This window comes from Seriola lalandi, unplaced genomic scaffold, assembly GCF_002814215.2.
Source record: "Seriola lalandi dorsalis isolate HSWRI2012SDOR001 ecotype SW California unplaced genomic scaffold, Sedor1 jcf7180002054923, whole genome shotgun sequence".
Classification (NCBI taxonomy): Eukaryota; Metazoa; Chordata; class Actinopteri; order Carangiformes; family Carangidae; genus Seriola; species Seriola lalandi.
The window spans coordinates 1,062,365-1,080,193 of NW_019525475.1; the positions used below are offsets into that span (position 1 = coordinate 1,062,365).

Sequence of the window (17,829 nt, forward strand, 5' to 3'; positions counted from 1 at the left end):
CCGATCCAGCACACAATCATCACACCTGACCTTCGTTATATCGAGATAACGAAATAATAAGTCGTTATAACGAGAAAACAGTGCCAAAAAAAGAAAAGAAAAAGACAGTGCAAAAATAAAAAAGGGGCACGGCCGTTCTCGGCTTCCGTATGTGGTGGTTGTTTGGATTGAACACTTTTGAAAAGACACATTGTGTTTCATCGGGTTGTCATGGAAACCACATTGACCTGCACCATGGGTGGGTCGAAGTGCTGCCATGACAACTGCATCATTATGCATTAAGACTTTCCATGGCAGCTGTTATGATTATTCCAACTTCACAAAACCCTTTCACCTGACTCTTCCACACATTGATCGCGGAGTTCATGATTTTATGTGGTTAAATTAGGATGGTTTGACGTTTTCATTATTGATAAGTTGTTATCAATGCACCACAGCTTAGTTATCAGTGCAGGGTAACAGTAGAACTTCTTAGACAGGGCCCAAACAAGCCTACAATTAAAATGTTGAGAAATTGTATTATAAATAAAGAACAGTAATTGCATTTCTTGAGAAAAGAGGTTGAAAAATTTAGATTTTTCACATTGTGCAGAGTTTAAATGCACAATTAACACTTCATTTTCTACTTGATTCAGTTATTTGTAAAAGGTGTGACAGTGGATGGATGTATTAAAAAGGTCACGGATTCTCACTGAGGCTGCGTATGTTATTTATGTGCAGTGTTAAACACAGTCGGAAGCATGATGACATTATAGGGAACTTTATTTGCAGTTAAACTAAACTTCTTTGGCTATAGAGAGACAAACACCATATTCCCACGACAACAGCGACGTCACCATCGAATGCCCTGCAGTTCACTTGAGTATCTGCTCGGCTTGTTGCCATACGATTGCAACAGTGGTAATGTTAACAAAGCTGCCTTATAAAGACATACAAATGACAGACATCACTGTCCAGGTGTTAAATGTTTAGCTCACATTAAAAGATTTCCTCTCATATAACCTCTGGCCAACCTCCAACTGGCAACTAAATAATGCTATATATTAATCACTCTATTGTGTTAGTCATACAATACAAAAAAATATATAACAAGGTGAGGTGTATTTGGATTTGTCAAGTTTTTCTAGTTGTACTGGATTTTTAAAAAAAAATGCAACATACTGTAAATCAACATATAGTTTTCTTTCAATAAGCAACTGATAAAATACAATAATCTCTTTCGTGAATGAGCCGTGACGACAATTCAGGGAATCCATTCACATAACATTGCATAGCCTTCATGACATCAGCTAAAATCCCTTCATGACAAACTTTCACATTTCTTCTTTCACAAACTTTCAAGCCACACAGAGTGATTGCGTTAGTTCAAACAGCGGTAAAGTGGATCAGGACGGGGAGGGTGAAAGATAATGGCCCAAAGAGCAAAGAATTACTTGATCTAAAACAGAAACAATAATACGTATATGATGATAATGATATAACACTATTGTCTCACGGTGTTAGTACGTGCACCAGCAGAACGACGCACTTATAGCTGACTTGTAAAAACATGTCTTATAATGTGATTATCCTATCAGGTCTCAAACCACCTGATCACATAACTCTCAGTCAAATTGCCTCTGTGTGATCCCAGTTGGCTCCTGTGAACGTTGGAAATGTATAAATTTTGGTGCTTCTTTCCAGTGACTGAAAATGACTGGCCGCTACTCACAGTTAATGCTGGTAAAAGATGTTATAAGAACCGAATCTAAAAACGGATTCAGAAATGGGCAGTGTTTGACAGACACTGTTTCACACACTGGTTAAGTCCAGTTCAATGTCTGTGGGGAAAAATTAGTTAAAAAGTTAGTCAACCACGTTCACAGTAACTCAGTTTGGACAAGACATGAGCCAAGTTAATTCTTTGATCACTTCCACCCTCCTGCTCTACGACATAATGTCACATGGAGAGACTGTGTAGTGTTAGTTGGTTAGACGGAAAACAGCAGTGCTCTCGGTATAAACGTACTCCGCTGTCTCTGTCCTCCACCTTCGCCACCGCCCGCCTCTCCGGCCCTCAGTGGCAGATAGCCACGAGGAGACGTTTAAAGTCGCCGCTGCACTCGTCCTTCAGGGCGTCCTTCAGAGACACATCATACTTCTCCAGGTACATGTCCTTGATGGTCTCCAAGTCATACTGTCGGCGTAATGAAAAAGCATTAGAAGAGTTCAAGACTGGCGAAACCTACACTAAAGATCGAGTGCCGCAGATTTTCCTTGTGTACTTCAACCAAATGAAATAAACACTGTGCATACATCTGCGGCTACAGTGAATCACTATCGGAAAGTGACGGGACAGGCCGGGGCTAGCTGGTTAGCATGCTAACTTCAGTAGAAGAAAAGACGTGATAAGAGACAAGAGTTAACATTGGTGTTGCTTTCCACTGCTGGCGAGTAAAGGAATGAAGTTTAATACTGAACTTGCAACATTTCCTCTACATTGGTAAGTAAACAGCTGTTAATGCTAACGTTAGCTATGTAGCAGAAGCAAAACTTACAAATAGCTCCTTTAAATACTGATGAAATAACATAAATGGTGGACATCACCAAAAATCTGATGCAGAAAACAATGGGAGTTTGGTTGCACCGGTCGTATTGAACTTTAATTTTACTTATTTATACAAAAGAAAAGTGATTCCATTACCTCAGCGCGACACACGATGATACGTATAAGGGTGTCCTCATCAGTGCCTGCTCCTTTCATGGCCTTGTGAAGACGCCTGGCAAAGTAGAGCTGAGGGTTCTTCGCGACTCTCACTGTGAGGAACGGAGGAAAGGTTTTCATTAGGTTCCCACCATCAGCTCCTTTTCTCCTATAACACTAAACAACCTCCATACAGGTTCATGATATACGATGAGATATATTCAACACTTTGCATTTCATACTAACCAAGAGCGATGTAGCACTTCTTCAGTGTCCCAGAAGTCTCATTCTCGATGGCATCCAGGATTTCAGTTCCAGAGAGCTGTGGAGAGAAAATCACTGGTTAGAATCTGAGCGCTGGCAATGACTTCATGTGGTAACGTTTCAGTTTCCAGTCCCACATTTTCCTCTAGATTTGGTTATAGTGACTAGTGTTTGACTTAAGGTATGTTCAGGACATTTAAAGTCCCGGGAATATACTGTATAGTACACCAGGGTAATGCAAGATACCAACCCTGATCACTTCACATGCTAGCTGCAGATGACATATCAACTGATACCTGCTCGTAAATCTTGAAGGTGGCCTGGAGCTGCAGGTAATTTCTGGAGGCCAGGATGTGGCTGAAGGTGGACTCATCTGTCCCAAAACAACCCTCGCCGGCCTGCATCGGACAATAACTGTTAATTTTCAGGATGAATGAGTCTGCTTCGAGACGTATTTTGAAGACGTATCGCAGAGAGAGAACGCAGTACCTCAAACAAGGCAGTAGCATCTTGTTCAGCCAGATCGTCGTCCACGTCGTAGCTCTCATCTCTGTTGCCCTGAAAGAAGCAGATTTAAGAGTTTTTTTTGCTGTGTATAGAGGCCTTTATGTCTGACCCAAGCAACCGTATCTGGTCTGAGTGTGTGTGTGTGTGTGTGGGTGTGTTTATAAGCATACTTGGGCACAGGGAGAGTGAGCTCGATTTCAGTCCAGGGACAGATGGGAGGACTTCAGTTACTCGGGTGGAATAGAAACACGAGGCCACTTACCTCCAAAAGAGCCATGAGGAGGTTTCTTACATCCCCGCTTGTATCTCCCTCGATATCTGCTTCTAGATCACGTTCATGCACTGAGAAGGAAACACAGTGCACACAAAAAGGACAGTCATACTTAACTCAGTATATCTCTGTATTTAAAGGAGGTCCACCCTTAGATATTCTTGTACTGTAAGATAAGTTTGTCACATTCAGTACATCCTGCTTTTAATTTGAGTTGATTTAAGTTTCCCTGTCGTACATTTCCAAGTGTGGCCTGTTTTCCTTCTTAAAGTCCTGATGGATTCCAGCCTTCCAAGAATTCAATTGTTCTTCTGCCCCTCACTCGTAAGTGTAGGTGCACAGCTATGCAGCTTCCAGTAAAGGTTTTAAAGACGGTGGATTGTTTTTACTGGAAGTAACTGTGAAAAACACAGTTGGATAATGGTGATGATAGTGATTACAGAAAACAGCGAGATTCCATAAACAAGAGTTAAACCAAGAGTATTATTAAAAATGAATTACTATAGCAACAAGGATGCTGGATTCCCAAAAGTATCTATAAGCAGTAAAGATCAATATTAAGTCCCTGCAGCAAGTACAGCATGTTGATTCCTTTACAAGACGTACACAATGAGTGAAACTAAAAAGAGTAAGTAATTCAGAAGTTAGCATCACAAGAATGTCGCTATAGCAACACGTTAGCCCCAGAACACAGCTAACTAGTGGCTAGCTTGGTTAGCAGGAAGCATCTGAGAAAATGATAAGATACAACAATGTCGGTTAAGTAGCAACTCGTTCATTTCATTTCAACACAACAGGGTGATCACATTGTGAATAAATTAATTAATAACCATAAGTGAATATGATGAATATAGTGGTTATCAGTACATGTGGTGAAATGTGGCAAAAGTTAGGTGAGTATTTCTATGGAAGCCTACATTAGCATTAGCACATTAGCATTAGCAGTACTAGAAAGTGAAAGTGCGAAACTGGTATATGTTCTGTTATATATGTTCAAGAATTTATACGGTTCCTTCCACACATTTAAAGCAAGGATGAGAAATCAAGTTCCAGACGTAAACTTCAGATGTTATCACAGCAAACAGGAAGTGGCAGCGGGGTGGGCCTTGACTAAACAACATGTGACTGTACATTACGTGACTTAAGGGACAAGAATAGTACAGTATGTGGTGTGTGTTGGTCCAAATGAGTCACGCTCAGCAGTTTCCTCCAGAGTTCATGATACGAGGAAGTGAAATCGTGACATTTAGTAACTTGGTGGTTTAAAAACTGCAAATAATGACTTGTATTTAAATAAAAATACCTGGTGTTATTTCAGGCTTCACTGCTTATTGGCTTACCCTGAAAGTAGCATTCCTTAAACAGTGCGATGTCCTGTTGAAAAGATGAAGATAGAACAAACATAAAGTTAGAATATTTTATATGAAGGAACTCAAACTTCAGTACATTTCTTAATTTTTTACATCAACTCACAGCGTTGGTGGCGGTGCAGAGGATTTCCACCAGGACGTCTTCATCAGTGCCCGCTCCCTTCATGGCCTTCCTCAGCTCCTTCACGGCGTAGATGACGGGCGGGTCCAACATGGCGAGGATGGCCTTCTCAAAGTTTCCTGACAACTCGCTCTTCAGCTTGTCCACCAACTCCTGTCACAGAGAAACACAATTTAACTTTAATTCAAGAGAAAGGAAAAGAAACTGAGGAGGAATAATATATTTCAAAGCCGAAATATAATTAAAAATGTTCTTAGTATAAAAATTATATGTTAAATGACATATAGATATTATCGTGTGTGTTACTGAATGACACTCACATCGTCATACTTGTCAAAATAGGCCTGTTTAATTTCCTGGCGCTGATAAGAACTGCGGTTTGCCAGGATCTCAATAATGGCCTTTTCATCCGTTCCTGAAAGAAAAACAATAAAAGAAAACAGATGCAGCACAATCACAAACAATGTCATTTGTGAGTACAACTTACAAGAACTCTTCTAGAAGATGAAAACAAACATCACTCCCCCCCCCTCCAACTCACCCAGGCCTTTGCAGGCTTTGCGGATGGCCTTGATGTCGGCTACGACGTCAAAATCCTCATAGTGCACGATCGTGGGCTGAGATTAAACAAAAGGTAGACTGTGACCACAAAGCTCATAATGACTTCTCCTGACACACGGTGACGACGTCAAACTAATCAGCGTTTAAGCAAATGGAGTTCATGGGGAATTCATGATAGCGAGCTATTTCAGGAGCAGATGGCGGAGTGGGGGGAGGGGAGGACTGCTATACAATTGCCTTGGTTGAGGAATTCGGTGCCAGAAGTCTTTAAACAAACTTAGTGGGGGCTGTATGGATGCCAGCAGCAGGCAGAGAGCGATGCAGGGGCTCAACAGGGGTCTGAAAAGAGGTTTTGAAAAGGTCTCCACAGTGGGAATATATATCAGCCTCAGCACCTTTACTATAACAAGTACACTGTAAAGTATTTGATTCTTGTATTGGTTTGTATGAGTCAAAACTTCTATAGACCTCTGTGTTTTGTTATGTAATCACTTCATTTTGTGTTGGACCAACACTTTTATTTATGTTCTGAATAAGAACACGACTGTAATTCGACACTTAAAGCACTTTAAAGTAAATATCAGACTATTATGTAACAATAATATAAGAAAACACTGTAAAAAATGTGGATTGGTGCAATTGAAGCTGCAGCTTTAAAATACAAAAAGGAGAAAGGTGACAAAAATTAGAAAAAATGAAAAAATGTGACACACATACAACAACACATACTGTAAACCTCCACTCATTCATACAGGCTACGCACTCATCTAACGGAGCTGTGCAGAATTCCGCAGGGGAGTGGCTCTTTCCTCTGCGTAGAGCCAGACACGGGTGTCTGTCACACGGTGTCATTTTACCACGTTTTGCATCGTCTCGTATTTAAAGAAACACCAGATATAAATGAATGTGGAGCTTTTACTGTGAAATTCAGTCACAATAACGCAGATTTATCATGTTGTTGTTTTTTTTGTTGACGCTCTGCGCAGTAAACTGACGCTGAACGGAGCCACTGCACCACCAGCTTAACACACGTGATAATTAAATTTAACATTAACCGTGAAAACACCGGATTTCTAACATCGATTCTGGTGTTTGAATCAAAAATCTTTGATCTATTCATCAACCCTAAACTGCCGCTCACACTCCGAGCGAAGCGCAGTCTGCTGACTGTTGAGATTTGTTTTACTTCTTATTTACCAGTGGATAATAAAAGACATCGAGTCACTTACCTGACAGTTTCCCATCGTGTGGACGGTGGATGATCCAGCAGCTGATGATCTGTTGGGGGGGAAAAAGTCGTGCGGCGGGGATTTTTTCTTTTATTTTTTGGTAGGTGGTGGATGTTTGTCCTCTTCAAACCAAACTGCGGCCCAAAGCGGTAGGAACCAGCCCGTGACGTCACCACGGACCGCTACACCGTCGGGTTAACCATTTACATCCGGTCACTGTTTCATTAACAAACGCTTTCTGTCCGTGGTTGTTATAATCTATACATTTATAATCTAAATATATCACACCACTGTGTTATTACTTCCTTATATATATTTATTTATATATACCTACATTTATATACAGACAAATATACACTCACTTTTTTGAATTCTTTCTACTGTATTTACAATGTTTACATGTTAAGTGTGTATCAGCCTGATTTTGGTATCTCAATCATTTAATTCATCATTTTCAGATTAATACATAATATGACACCAGACGTGCTCATGATTTACACCTTCCAGGATCTCTGTTAATACTCAAATAGTGTTGCTAAATACAATATCTTCTCTTATAAACTTGACATTCATTCTCATTTGGTGAAACAGACGACTTGAGTTTTGTATCTTGTGGCCTCGTTTATCTGAGTATTTTTTTGTAGCAGCTGCGGCATCATTTACTTTTTTTCTGTTTTCTTTTGTATGTTGTGCTAATGTGTTTAGTTTTTTGTTTTTCTTAATTGATAAACTGTGATTTAGATGTTTTTTTTATAATATATTTTATTATAATAATAATAATAATAATAATAATAAGAGCAACACAAAATACTCAAAGTTTCCACCAGAAAACTGTCCATTACAACTGCAATAGGCTAAAAGCTTTAATGTGGGACTGCTGTATCAGACTGCACCATCTTATGAACTGGAAAATGAGTGTAATTCACCAAAGGGTTTATTGGGAATATAAAAGTGATGAGTCGGCATAAAGCAAGCTTCAGTAAGGTCACCACCGAGTCTGAGAGAGAGAGCATGGAAATTAGTGGTCAGAGTCCTTCAACCAGAGCTTTCAGACATCCTGCAACTCGACTGCACTTTGCTTTAACTCGTGTTGCTGGGGTGATGTGTTGTTGTTTACCATGACCTCTGACCTTCCTGGTTGAGGGGTGCTGCTGTTCCAAATGCTGGAAGCGTAAAAACGGTCGAAGTTTACACTGAGATGAGCTCGAGCTCCTCATGGACTCATCGAGGAGACGATGAATAAAATCTATTTTAAAGCTGGGTGAGCAGCTCATTGTACAGAGGATGAAACTAGAAGGAGTAGATGAACCAAAAGGTAGATCCTCTGTGTTCCACAGTATAATTACCAACCTCAGCAGCCTACATCCCTACATCATAATTATTCTCCCACTGAGATGGAAAGCTGCCGCTGCCCTCTGCAATAAGGCCCTTATCCTATAAAAAACTAAATACAATCACTCAGTGTGTGCGTAAACTGTTCCAATTAAAAGCCCGCTAACGTCACGCTAACAAAGCCATGCAATTAGAGGGGATGAGTCATCGCTCCTCACAGTGTAATTATCTGACGACTACCTGGTAGATCAATCAGGGAAAAAACTTTTTGGACAAATAATTCAAAGTATTCAAGTCGAGGCTGTTTGTTCTTTATGTCCAACACTATAATGAACAAATCAGCGACGTATTCTGCCACGATACGAGTCATTTACAGCGAAGATATATTCACAAACTTTTCTCAGACCTGTGTAGGCCGATGTCATCTCAAACTTCTGCAAGCTCAAACTCTCCAGCAAAGCAGAATCAATCATTTGTGAGTGTGTGTGTGTGTGTGTGTCAAACTTTAACCTCCTTGGTCACTGATGAAATTCAGCTCTCAGTCGTGCAGCTCAGTGGTTGAAGTTGTCTGGTAATCAATCTTTTCATTTTCCAAAATGTAACTTTCCATAAAGACTCGACCTGAGCTGCAAGAACGATTACCGAAGGCCTTGACCTCACGCAGGTGTTCCATGGAGACGCAGCTTCAATATTCAGTAATTAGGCCTTGAATTAATTCCAATGTCGTATGATTTAGATGGTCATGAGGAGAACAACTCAGCCTGTGAAAACATAGTTGTGTAATGTCGTCTGTGACTCTGGAGGAAGCTTGGTGTGTGTTTTTTTTTTTGAACATTATAATGTCACAGTGAAGTTGACCTTTGACCTTTTGGATATAAAATGTCATCACTTCATTTCATCCTTGTAGACGTTTTGAGTTAAACTGTGTATGGATTTGTGACAGAAGTAATGAAATTGCCTCTGGGCGTTTTCTGATATAATGCATTCACGACAATATGACATTGACCTTTGACCTTTGTCCACCAAAATCTAATCAGTTCATCCTTGAGGCCAAGTAAATATTTGTGCCAAATCTTGACAAAGTGATACGACATTCAAGAGGCACAATACCGTGTTTTGTGAGGTCACCGCCACCTTGACCTTTGACCTTTGACCACCAAAATCTAATCAGTCTATCCTGGAGTCCTAGTGAATGTTTTAGCCACATTTGAAGAAGTTCCGTCAAGGTGTTACAAAGATCTCATGTCCATGAGAACGGGATGAACAGACAACCGGAAAACAATATGGCGGCTCCGGCTGTTGCAGCTCCTCAGTTAAAAAAATGAACCGCTGTTTGACGCACAGTCAGTTTGGCGCCTTCTTAAATGTTTGCACAGCAAGTTTATTCTGTATTCTGCCGTCAGAATCTGCTGCTGAAAAAGCCCAAATTCCTTCGACGGCTACAAAATTAACATTGCTCGAGGAGCAGGAAGTCAGAGGCAACAATTAGCCCCTCAGTTGTCTCAGTTTGGGGATGTTATGGTCTTCATGTCACTGGGAGTGGAAGGGGATCCCACAGAAGCCTTTATCACGGATCTGTGACGGAAACAAAGAAGAGCTTTCAGAAGCGCCGGCCGCAGAAACGGGCTGCAGTGTCATGCTGGCACCCGAACCCAGACTCATGTTATGACCTCAAACAAAACTTGTTTAGAGTCTGAACGGCTCCCACTGTTAGTAACCACAGACAGAGGTTTTTGAGTTTCAGCTGCTGCGAGATGAATGCAATATGTGGAAAAGAGGTCAGGTCGGAGTTTTACTTAGGAAAATATTTTGGGCCGGCAAAGTTCGGCAGGAGGTTTAAGGCTCACTGGGAACGTTTTAGAGCAAAAGTAAGAAGAAAGTTTTACCTCTATTTGGTCTGTTGTCAAGGAGACGTTGACTCTCTCCTAGCACTTGCTCTTTTTGCTATTTCATACTCTGATTAAGGTTTAATTTAACTTTGATTTTTTGCTTTACAATTGGTGATATGATAAAAATAAAATACTGAGCATGGCATGATACAGCAGATATTTGCATTGGACAAACGGCTGCAGACTGTCGTTCAGTTCTTTCCCATCAAAGCCAGACTGATGTGATCAGGAGACCTTTCTGAGGACACTAGGCTTTTGTTGCACCGAACAATGCTCGGCTCACAAACGCCGCATTGTTCACCTGCTCTTGGGGTAAAATCCCGGCGGTGCAGAGGATCTTGGTCCGTCTCACTGTGCCCAGGTGGTAGTTCGGTGCACCGCTTCCTGGCCTCCCCCAGATGGAGTGCTGCAGGGTCTCATTGTGCTGCAGATGGCAGGAGAATAGTGAACACTACAGTAGGAATTTTCGAGCTCAAACGTGTGATTACTTAAAATGAGAAGCACTAAAACTACACACATTCTCCTTGTGTTGAAGTAACTAACTTTCTGTTCGTCAGTGTAATTTCTCCTCCTCTCTCTCTCCGTCTGCTGATGTCTCTCCTCTACCTGCCTGCAAAGGTCGCTGTAATACTGCTTTTTGGTCTCCTAAAGAAAAGAATAAAATACATATCTCACTATTTTTATATATTTCTTTTCTTTCCTGAAATAAAAAGGGACTTGAACACAACCTGTTTGCTCTGTCTGAGCTCATACTATATGATACTGTGTGAGCAGCTAAAATCTCTGCTACACACGGATCCACGCCTCCATCTAGTGGTCATATTCACCACCTACAGCTTCAAACTGATTTGCAGTAAAGGTGATGTACGTTTTTATTATTCTCCGTCTCCAAAGTCTGATATTATGTATTCCTACTGTTTTCCAAAAACACAGCCGCACAGTTGCGCTGTTTCTGCATTACAATGAACAATGAAAAAATACATTATTCACTCCTGTAAAAGTGCACAACAGTTCCACAGCTGTTTAAGGAAATGATTCAACCTTTTAAATAAATGAAACTACAAATCTGTGAACTATTTTTTAAAATATTACATATGCTCATGATGCTGCCACTGCCCTTAAACCACAGGATGGTGTCTTCATTTACAAGGTGTTGCTGCCTAAGCTGATAGATGTTATAGTCCTTAGTTAAGTTAAGAGCTAATAATGAAACCACATCACAGGATGGACTGGCTTTAGTTCCTCATACCAACTCTGGTTGAAAGATTGAAAAGTTTTATTAGCTTAAATATGTGATTGTAGTTTTATCATAAATGTGTATTTAATTTAAATATAATATGTAATTAAAGCAAGTCAGAAAGTAAAGAGAGACAGGCTAAAATGTGGTGTAATTGGCTTTTCATAAGATTTGTTGACAAAAATAAATTAAAAATGGCAGGGAATTTGTGATAAACTTACAGTGACGGATGCGTGAGCTGGAGACGTCCTTACAGTTCCTCTCAGTGTTAGTAACGGAGGACGGGCTGGGAAAGAAAAAAACAATTAAACATTCAACCTCTACAGAAGTAAAAGTACAGTATTGTATTTGATCTATTCACTGCCACAGTCCCGTCTCTGTCTATCCATCTACATGTGTTGAATCTGAACAGCCTCAAAACACACGACTTGAATCTAAATTCCACTTCACTGAAACATATTTCGTGGCCCAGAGTAAGTGAGGGCTCCATTTCACTCCCAGAAAATAAATCAATAAATCTGCTTTGTAACCCAGACAGTCTCTTCCACTGAAAGAGAGAGAGAGAGAGAGAAAAAGGCCTTTGTATGAGAGCCAGAGTTATCCATTTAGCTCCCACTGTAGTGAAGCCCACTCATAATAAGTTGTACTATCAGGCTGACTCACGTTTGCTTTCAGGCTTTGACTGCTGAACTCACCATCTCCCCCTCCAGGCCTCCCATGAGTGGAGAGAGAGTGTGTGTGTGTGTGTGTGTGTGTGTGTGTGTGGAGGGATTGTACTGTCATGAAGGCAGTCATTATAACATTAAGGAGACTCAGCCTGATGATATAACTAATTCACTGCGTCTGTAATGTGGATTTAATTCAATCTCTTGTTCTTCTTCAGCCATAAACACCTGTCTTCTTTGTTGCACTTTAAACACACAGCAAAGACGATACAAAACATTATTAATGTCAAATCATATTCATTTTGATTAATCTTACAGTCACTGAGCTGATTTTTACTCGTATTCGCAGCAACTGTATCTGACGAGTGAAACTCCAACTCGTGCTGTTTCACAAAGCTCATTCTTCACCTTGGAAACAGCGGTCGAGAAAATGACCTCATGACAAGGTCCATTAAGTGGCTGTTCCGGAGCTTTTGATCATATTACATGACAAAAAAAGTGGAAGAAATCTGAAACATATACAGTGTCTGATTGAACATTGAGTGGACAGTCAAATTTCATCACCTTAGAGACGATACACACATTTTCTGGAAACGGGTCGGTTTACAGAGGCAGTGGCATCTCTGATGTCCATTAGGAATAAACGTATTTAAATCTACTTAGAAAACTATGAAAAGGAGATTTCTTATACTCACAAGCCTCATAATCATCATGTTTACATTTTGTTTTTAGAATCAGAAGTCAGGAACAGCCACATACTTTAGGCCGCACACTCTTGTTCATATCATATCAAGCCTTTTGTGGCTTTTTACTTTGTAAAGTTTCATTTTATACTTTATGTTTTGAGCATTGTGAAGCACCGTGAAGCACCATGAATACATCATTACACACACACACACACACACACGGTATGATTCAGAAATTTCCATCACTGATGCTCGAGAGTGAATGACTAACAGTGTGTAAATGATCTCACATTGGTCCCTGAGAGAGGCCGCCTCGTTCCCATCACTCAGCTGCCTGCTCGCTACCTGGAGGCAGAAACGGCGAAGATAAAGCACAGTTACCTTCTGGAAATTGCTATAATTGAGTGATTAAGACCGATGACGTCAAATGAAAGCTTTTTTTTTTTTAATTTACAGACTGAACGTTCACTTAGCCTCCATTCACACACATGTCGGCATGACTGTGACTCACCAGCGTCCTGGCCTTGGGCTTTGTGTTTGGCATCTGTGTTTGTGCAGCAGCAGTCCCTGGTGAAAGAAAGAGCGATGACGCTGAGTCAAAAAGGCTGTTTTTTTTTTTTTTCTTTCTGTCTTTTGCACCTAATGTGAAATCAAAACAAATTGGATTATTAGATGAGTGGACCTGCCTTTGTCCCCTCTGCGCTGGATGTCCTTTTTTGATGCCTCCACTTTTGCGTAAACAGCGTCCGGCTCACGATTGTTGTCAGAATCATCACTGTAACGATGATGAGCCCTGAAACAATGACATCCACTTACTGAGCTGGATTTCAAGAGGAGCTTCAGTGTTTAGCAACTTTTATTTCTGTTAGTCACTTACTCGCAGGGTTCACTGTCGTTAGAAACGCAGGAGAAAAGCTTGACTGAGATTTTGGGTTCGGATGTTTTCACCCCCAACGTCAACTCGACCCTCTCACTTCCTGACTCTCTCTTTTCCCCCCCACATTTCTCCTGCCCTGTTGAAATCAGATGGATTCTCACAACAACACACACTTTACACTGGAGTCAAAGTCAGGCAACAATGTGATTACAGCAAATATGTCTGCAGGGAAAAAAACAAAACTATTGTGAGTTGTCTTTTTTTAGTTAGATTTAATTCTTTCTTTTTGCAGTAATGTTCAAGTTTCAATGAGCAGAATTGCGCCGTAAAGACAGAGCAAATTCCAAACTCAGGAAGTGAAAATTAATCCTTTTTCTTTCTTTTTTTTTAACTTCATCATATGATTTTAATGGTGTTTATGTGAACTTTTCTATTAAGGGCTTTGTTTTTTTATACTGTACAAACCTTTACTGAGCCAGCTTTGCACTGCTGAAGATGTGCTGGTGACTCCTCATCACTTTCCATGGTGTTTCTAGATAGATAGATAGATAGATAATTTACTCAAGTACAGTACTAATCCAATAAATAATGAGTAGATTTACATTTGCTTCTTATATATTTCTACTTTTACTTATAGATAATATATTAAATTCAGAACTTTTACTTGTAACTAACAAACAAACAAACAAACAAACTAATTAAAGCAAATTCCACCAACGTCTTGCTTCGTTTGGTGCCGCTCTTTGGGGATATTTTCCCAGCACCGTGTGATAGACGTGTCCGAAAATAAACATTACTTTTAAATACAGGTAGGTTACATCTAATTAGCCTGGAGTTTAGCTTAATTATCCCCCCAAAAAACACGCAGTGACACGTTGTATTGAACATATTTACCTGGAAAGTGACGGGTGGTGAATGGAGGGTTCAGTTTGTGCACATTTAAAATCAGCAGAATGAAGCTAATGAGGAAGCGACGTCACCGCAGGACGTCATGACGTAGGGTTCTATCGCCACTAGGGGGCGGTGCGCAGCCGAGCGAGCGCCCACTCTCCTGCCTGCAGCAGGTTAGCAGGTGGAAAAGCCACACAGAGTATGACATGAGTACAGGTTGGGTACATACAGTATATAGGCCTGTACAGGAGGGATGGTAACAAAATTAATCAATAAATAAAAATAAATACCAACAATAATAATAATAGTGATGGAAAATAATATAAAAAATTGTTCAAATCAAAACTTATCGACCAAAAAATGTGATTAAGGACACTGGACTGGATTTACATAGGCTACAGCACATGAGCCTGAGAGACTGTGAGTTTATGTGTTAGACTTTAATATGTTTGTTTATTTGTATTGTGTTTTATGTGTTTTATATTGAAGTCTGTGTGAGTTATGGCTGTAAATTCCCCTATATATAGTTCAAATTGAAGTTAAAATGACAGTTAAAGTGCTGTGCACCTTTGGTAAAAAAAAATCTTTCTCTGAAGCAATAAAAAGTTAAACACAACTTTACTCAATTAAACACACAGAGGAGTGGGTGAAGCCTCCTTCTGGTCTGGTATGACCAGCAGCTCATAGTGGCTAATGTTAGCTAATGTTAGCAAACTTTAAAAGAGGAAGTAAACATAATATCTCTGTGGAAGACATGTTTGGCTGCTCTTGAGCAAAGACAACACGGTCTTGCTTTAAGAGGAATTTGGTCGGCCTAGTTTTTTTTTTCCAGCAAAAAAAGAAACTGCAAGATAAACCATTAGCTCTCATAGATGAAACACATGCTCAATCAACAAATAGGAGGAACACACAGCACAGACAAAGCTAGAAACACACAGGCTTCAAGTACAATCTCACAAAGATATGTTGGAGGTTTGGGTGTGTGCGTGACAGGAGCAGGAAGAGGTATTTCTCCGAGAAATGGGCCTCTCTAATTGGGCGAGGTGTCATCGGGGCCCCGGCAGATAATAACAACAATGTCAGGAGAGAATTGCAGCCGGGGAGGACTCATCATTTCAGAAAACACTCTCCCTTTTTCTCCTACAAGGTGTAACTCCAGGAAATTCACAACCTCCTGTCACAGCTACAGGGAACGTAATTGACACTGAGCCTAAATCATCATAATCAGTATACAGAGTGTTTGGAGATAATTGATGGAAAAAGTGTATTCTCACAACCGGATCCGCGTGTCTCTGTTGCTGGTATCGTTTGACTTGGATAAGCAGTTTAGATATAATTTGGCTCATAAATATCTAATGCACTCCGGTTGTGGAGGAGGGGCCCAGTGAGTGATGACCTCTCTGGTTTCAGTAACACTAATAACAACATTGATTGCCAATATTTGAAGAAGAATTTCATCTCCAAAAAATACTGTAAATCATTTTGGGCCAAAGCCGCTGTTTAAATTTAGTCATTCAATATCAGAGCGCAGTGAAAGTGGCCTCATCCTGTCAAGCAGGGAGATAAATTGCCTATTAGCCTTTTGGGTTTATGATAATTTTGTGCAATCAATCATATTGTAAGAATAGGTGCCAAACGGCTCAATGGAGGCTAATTTTAGAATAATCAAAGGTTGAATTTATAAGGAGTGTATGTTTTCTTTTTATTGAATGTGTTATGAGTTATTCCATCAATATTTTTATTAGTGTTTTCAACACTGTCAGGAAACTGCTTCATCTCCACAGTTGTTCCCATCAGATTACTCACCCTGTTTGCCCATGAACTAACCTTTCGCCACGATCAGACCCCGTCATTGTTCTCCCGCCCACCTGTCGTCGAGTCACCAGATCCTCCACTTATCAACACACCGAGCATTTATACCCCTGTTGACCCAACAGTACACACCCGCCTGATCCCAGACTCACTTTGTTTTCCTGTTTTCTTCTGCTTCTTCTTTTTCATCCTGATAGTTTTTAGATTCTTAAACGTTTTTATCGTGCGGCTCATGTCTGCTGAGTCTGTTTGTGGGTCTCAATCCAAAATTGTCACACAAAGTGGTCTGCAAACAGGTTTTATTCTTTATTTTTGTCAGAGCAATAGTCAAAAACCCAAATAGATTTGATTAACAAGTCTGTAATTAGCAGATAAAGTGGTTAACTGCCCTGGCCCTGGGGGTGTTTATTTCTTACATGCAAATATTTAAACGTATGCTTTTAATCGTGACTGTAAGCAGATTAATACATACACACATACACAGTGGACACAAAGAAAACAAAAGACTAATCTTGCCCTGAATATCTGCCTCTGTTAGTTTACAGTAATAAAAGAGACAAAGAAAAACAGCAAATCCAGATATTTGAAAATCTAAAACCAACAAGAGGGATAAAGTGTTTACAGAATATTCATAAAATTGTTTCTGATTCATTCATTCATAACACAAAGCTTAGGCTGCCATTGTTTAAAATAAAAAGGGGGGGGGGGTGTATTCTATTATATAGCACATTGATCCTCCTGTACGGCTTCTCAGTACTGAGTAAAATGTGCAGAAGGTGAGAAGAAAAGGTGTGAATGTCAGTTGCTCATGCATGTTTATGGATATTTTCAAATGACATTAATCTGTCAGTCCTGCAGAGGTGCGTCAGCGGCACAAGATGTGACGCCGGCTTCAAGGTTTTTTGATGAGCTGTGCTTCCAGTTGTTCGTCTCTCCTGCAGTCAGTGGAGGACAATCTTTAACGGGGGCGTGAAATTACTCACCGGATGACCTATTCATTATCTTACGCGCGCATGAGTGCGTAAGTGATCGAACTGTGAGCGTGTGCGCCTTTGAATGCTGCATTTCGAGTATGTAAATGTATTAATGTGTTGTAATGTGGATCATCTGCCAGCCCTCCAGTTGTGGAGGTGGTTAGTGGTGGCGGTGGGGGAGCGTAACAGAGGCTCTCTCTGTGAGTCACGGGTGCTCACATCACCAGGGGCTCCTCTAATGACGAAGCCACCATTGAGGCTGGGGGAAGCTGTGTAGGAGTCCAGGCCTCAGTGTGGCTTCAGAGGATGGAGGAACAGGAGCCATGTGGGTGGGTGATCTGCCTACTGGCTGTGGTCTCCAACAAATCAAACACAACAGCTAGGTGCTGCAGTAAATCACAGGAAGGAATTAGAATTGAGAACCATTCTGGTTGCAGAAGAGTGATTATTAAAGGGCCAA

The 17,829-nt window shown here is 40.5% G+C and overlaps 2 protein-coding genes and 1 long non-coding RNA gene across 5 annotated transcripts; all 3 read right to left on the reverse strand.

The window, feature by feature from the left end:
* Window positions 1-744: 744 nt before the first annotated feature.
* anxa13 (annexin A13) lies at window positions 745-7,177 on the reverse strand. The gene is made up of 11 exons (XM_023431485.2): window positions 7,007-7,177; window positions 5,758-5,833; window positions 5,537-5,631; window positions 5,199-5,369; window positions 5,066-5,099; window positions 3,717-3,796; window positions 3,437-3,505; window positions 3,244-3,345; window positions 2,930-3,005; window positions 2,684-2,796; window positions 745-2,176 (listed from the first exon to the last, which is right to left on the reverse strand). The coding sequence occupies exons 1-11, from the start codon at window positions 7,019-7,021 to the stop codon at window positions 2,057-2,059; spliced, it is 951 nt and encodes a 316-aa protein (XP_023287253.1). The 5' UTR covers window positions 7,022-7,177; the 3' UTR covers window positions 745-2,056.
* A 140-nt stretch (window positions 7,178-7,317) lies between these two features.
* LOC147817658 (uncharacterized) lies at window positions 7,318-13,378 on the reverse strand. 3 transcript variants are annotated; one of them, XM_087169942.1, is made up of 6 exons: window positions 13,327-13,378; window positions 13,106-13,160; window positions 11,686-11,750; window positions 10,771-10,872; window positions 10,529-10,651; window positions 7,318-9,913 (listed from the first exon to the last, which is right to left on the reverse strand). In XM_087169942.1, exons 1-6 carry the CDS (start codon window positions 13,357-13,359, stop codon window positions 9,869-9,871), a joined length of 423 nt encoding a protein of 140 aa, XP_087026068.1. In that variant the 5' UTR covers window positions 13,360-13,378; the 3' UTR covers window positions 7,318-9,868. The 3 variants fall into 3 exon arrangements, with proteins under 3 accessions (XP_087026068.1, XP_087026070.1, XP_087026071.1); XM_087169944.1 differs by having other exon boundaries at window positions 10,745-10,872; XM_087169945.1 differs by lacking the exon at window positions 10,771-10,872.
* Window positions 13,379-13,500: 122 nt separating this feature from the next.
* Window positions 13,501-14,670, reverse strand: LOC111673634 (uncharacterized). The gene is made up of 4 exons (XR_002762112.2): window positions 14,587-14,670; window positions 14,158-14,224; window positions 13,693-13,828; window positions 13,501-13,608 (listed from the first exon to the last, which is right to left on the reverse strand). It is a non-coding gene; the product is annotated as an uncharacterized LOC111673634 (long non-coding RNA).
* Window positions 14,671-17,829: the final 3,159 nt, after the last annotated feature.

Bases quoted from the DNA above. Each gene is read 5' to 3' on its own strand.
- anxa13 (XM_023431485.2), bottom strand. The intron at 5,100-5,198 runs GTGAGTTGATGT...TCTTTTCAACAG, and splicing joins TCTGCACCGCCACCAACGCT to GACATCGCACTGTTTAAGGA. The intron at 2,177-2,683 runs GTAATGGAATCA...TTACGCCGACAG, and splicing joins TCATCGTGTGTCGCGCTGAG to TATGACTTGGAGACCATCAA.
- LOC147817658 (XM_087169942.1), bottom strand. From the start codon at position 13,359: ATGCCAAACACAAAGCCCAAGGCCAGGACGCTG. The intron at 13,161-13,326 runs GTGAGTCACAGT...TTCTGCCTCCAG, and splicing joins AGCCCAAGGCCAGGACGCTG to GTAGCGAGCAGGCAGCTGAG. The intron at 11,751-13,105 runs GTGAGATCATTT...TTTCTTTCCCAG, and splicing joins GGCCTCTCTCAGGGACCAAT to CCCGTCCTCCGTTACTAACA.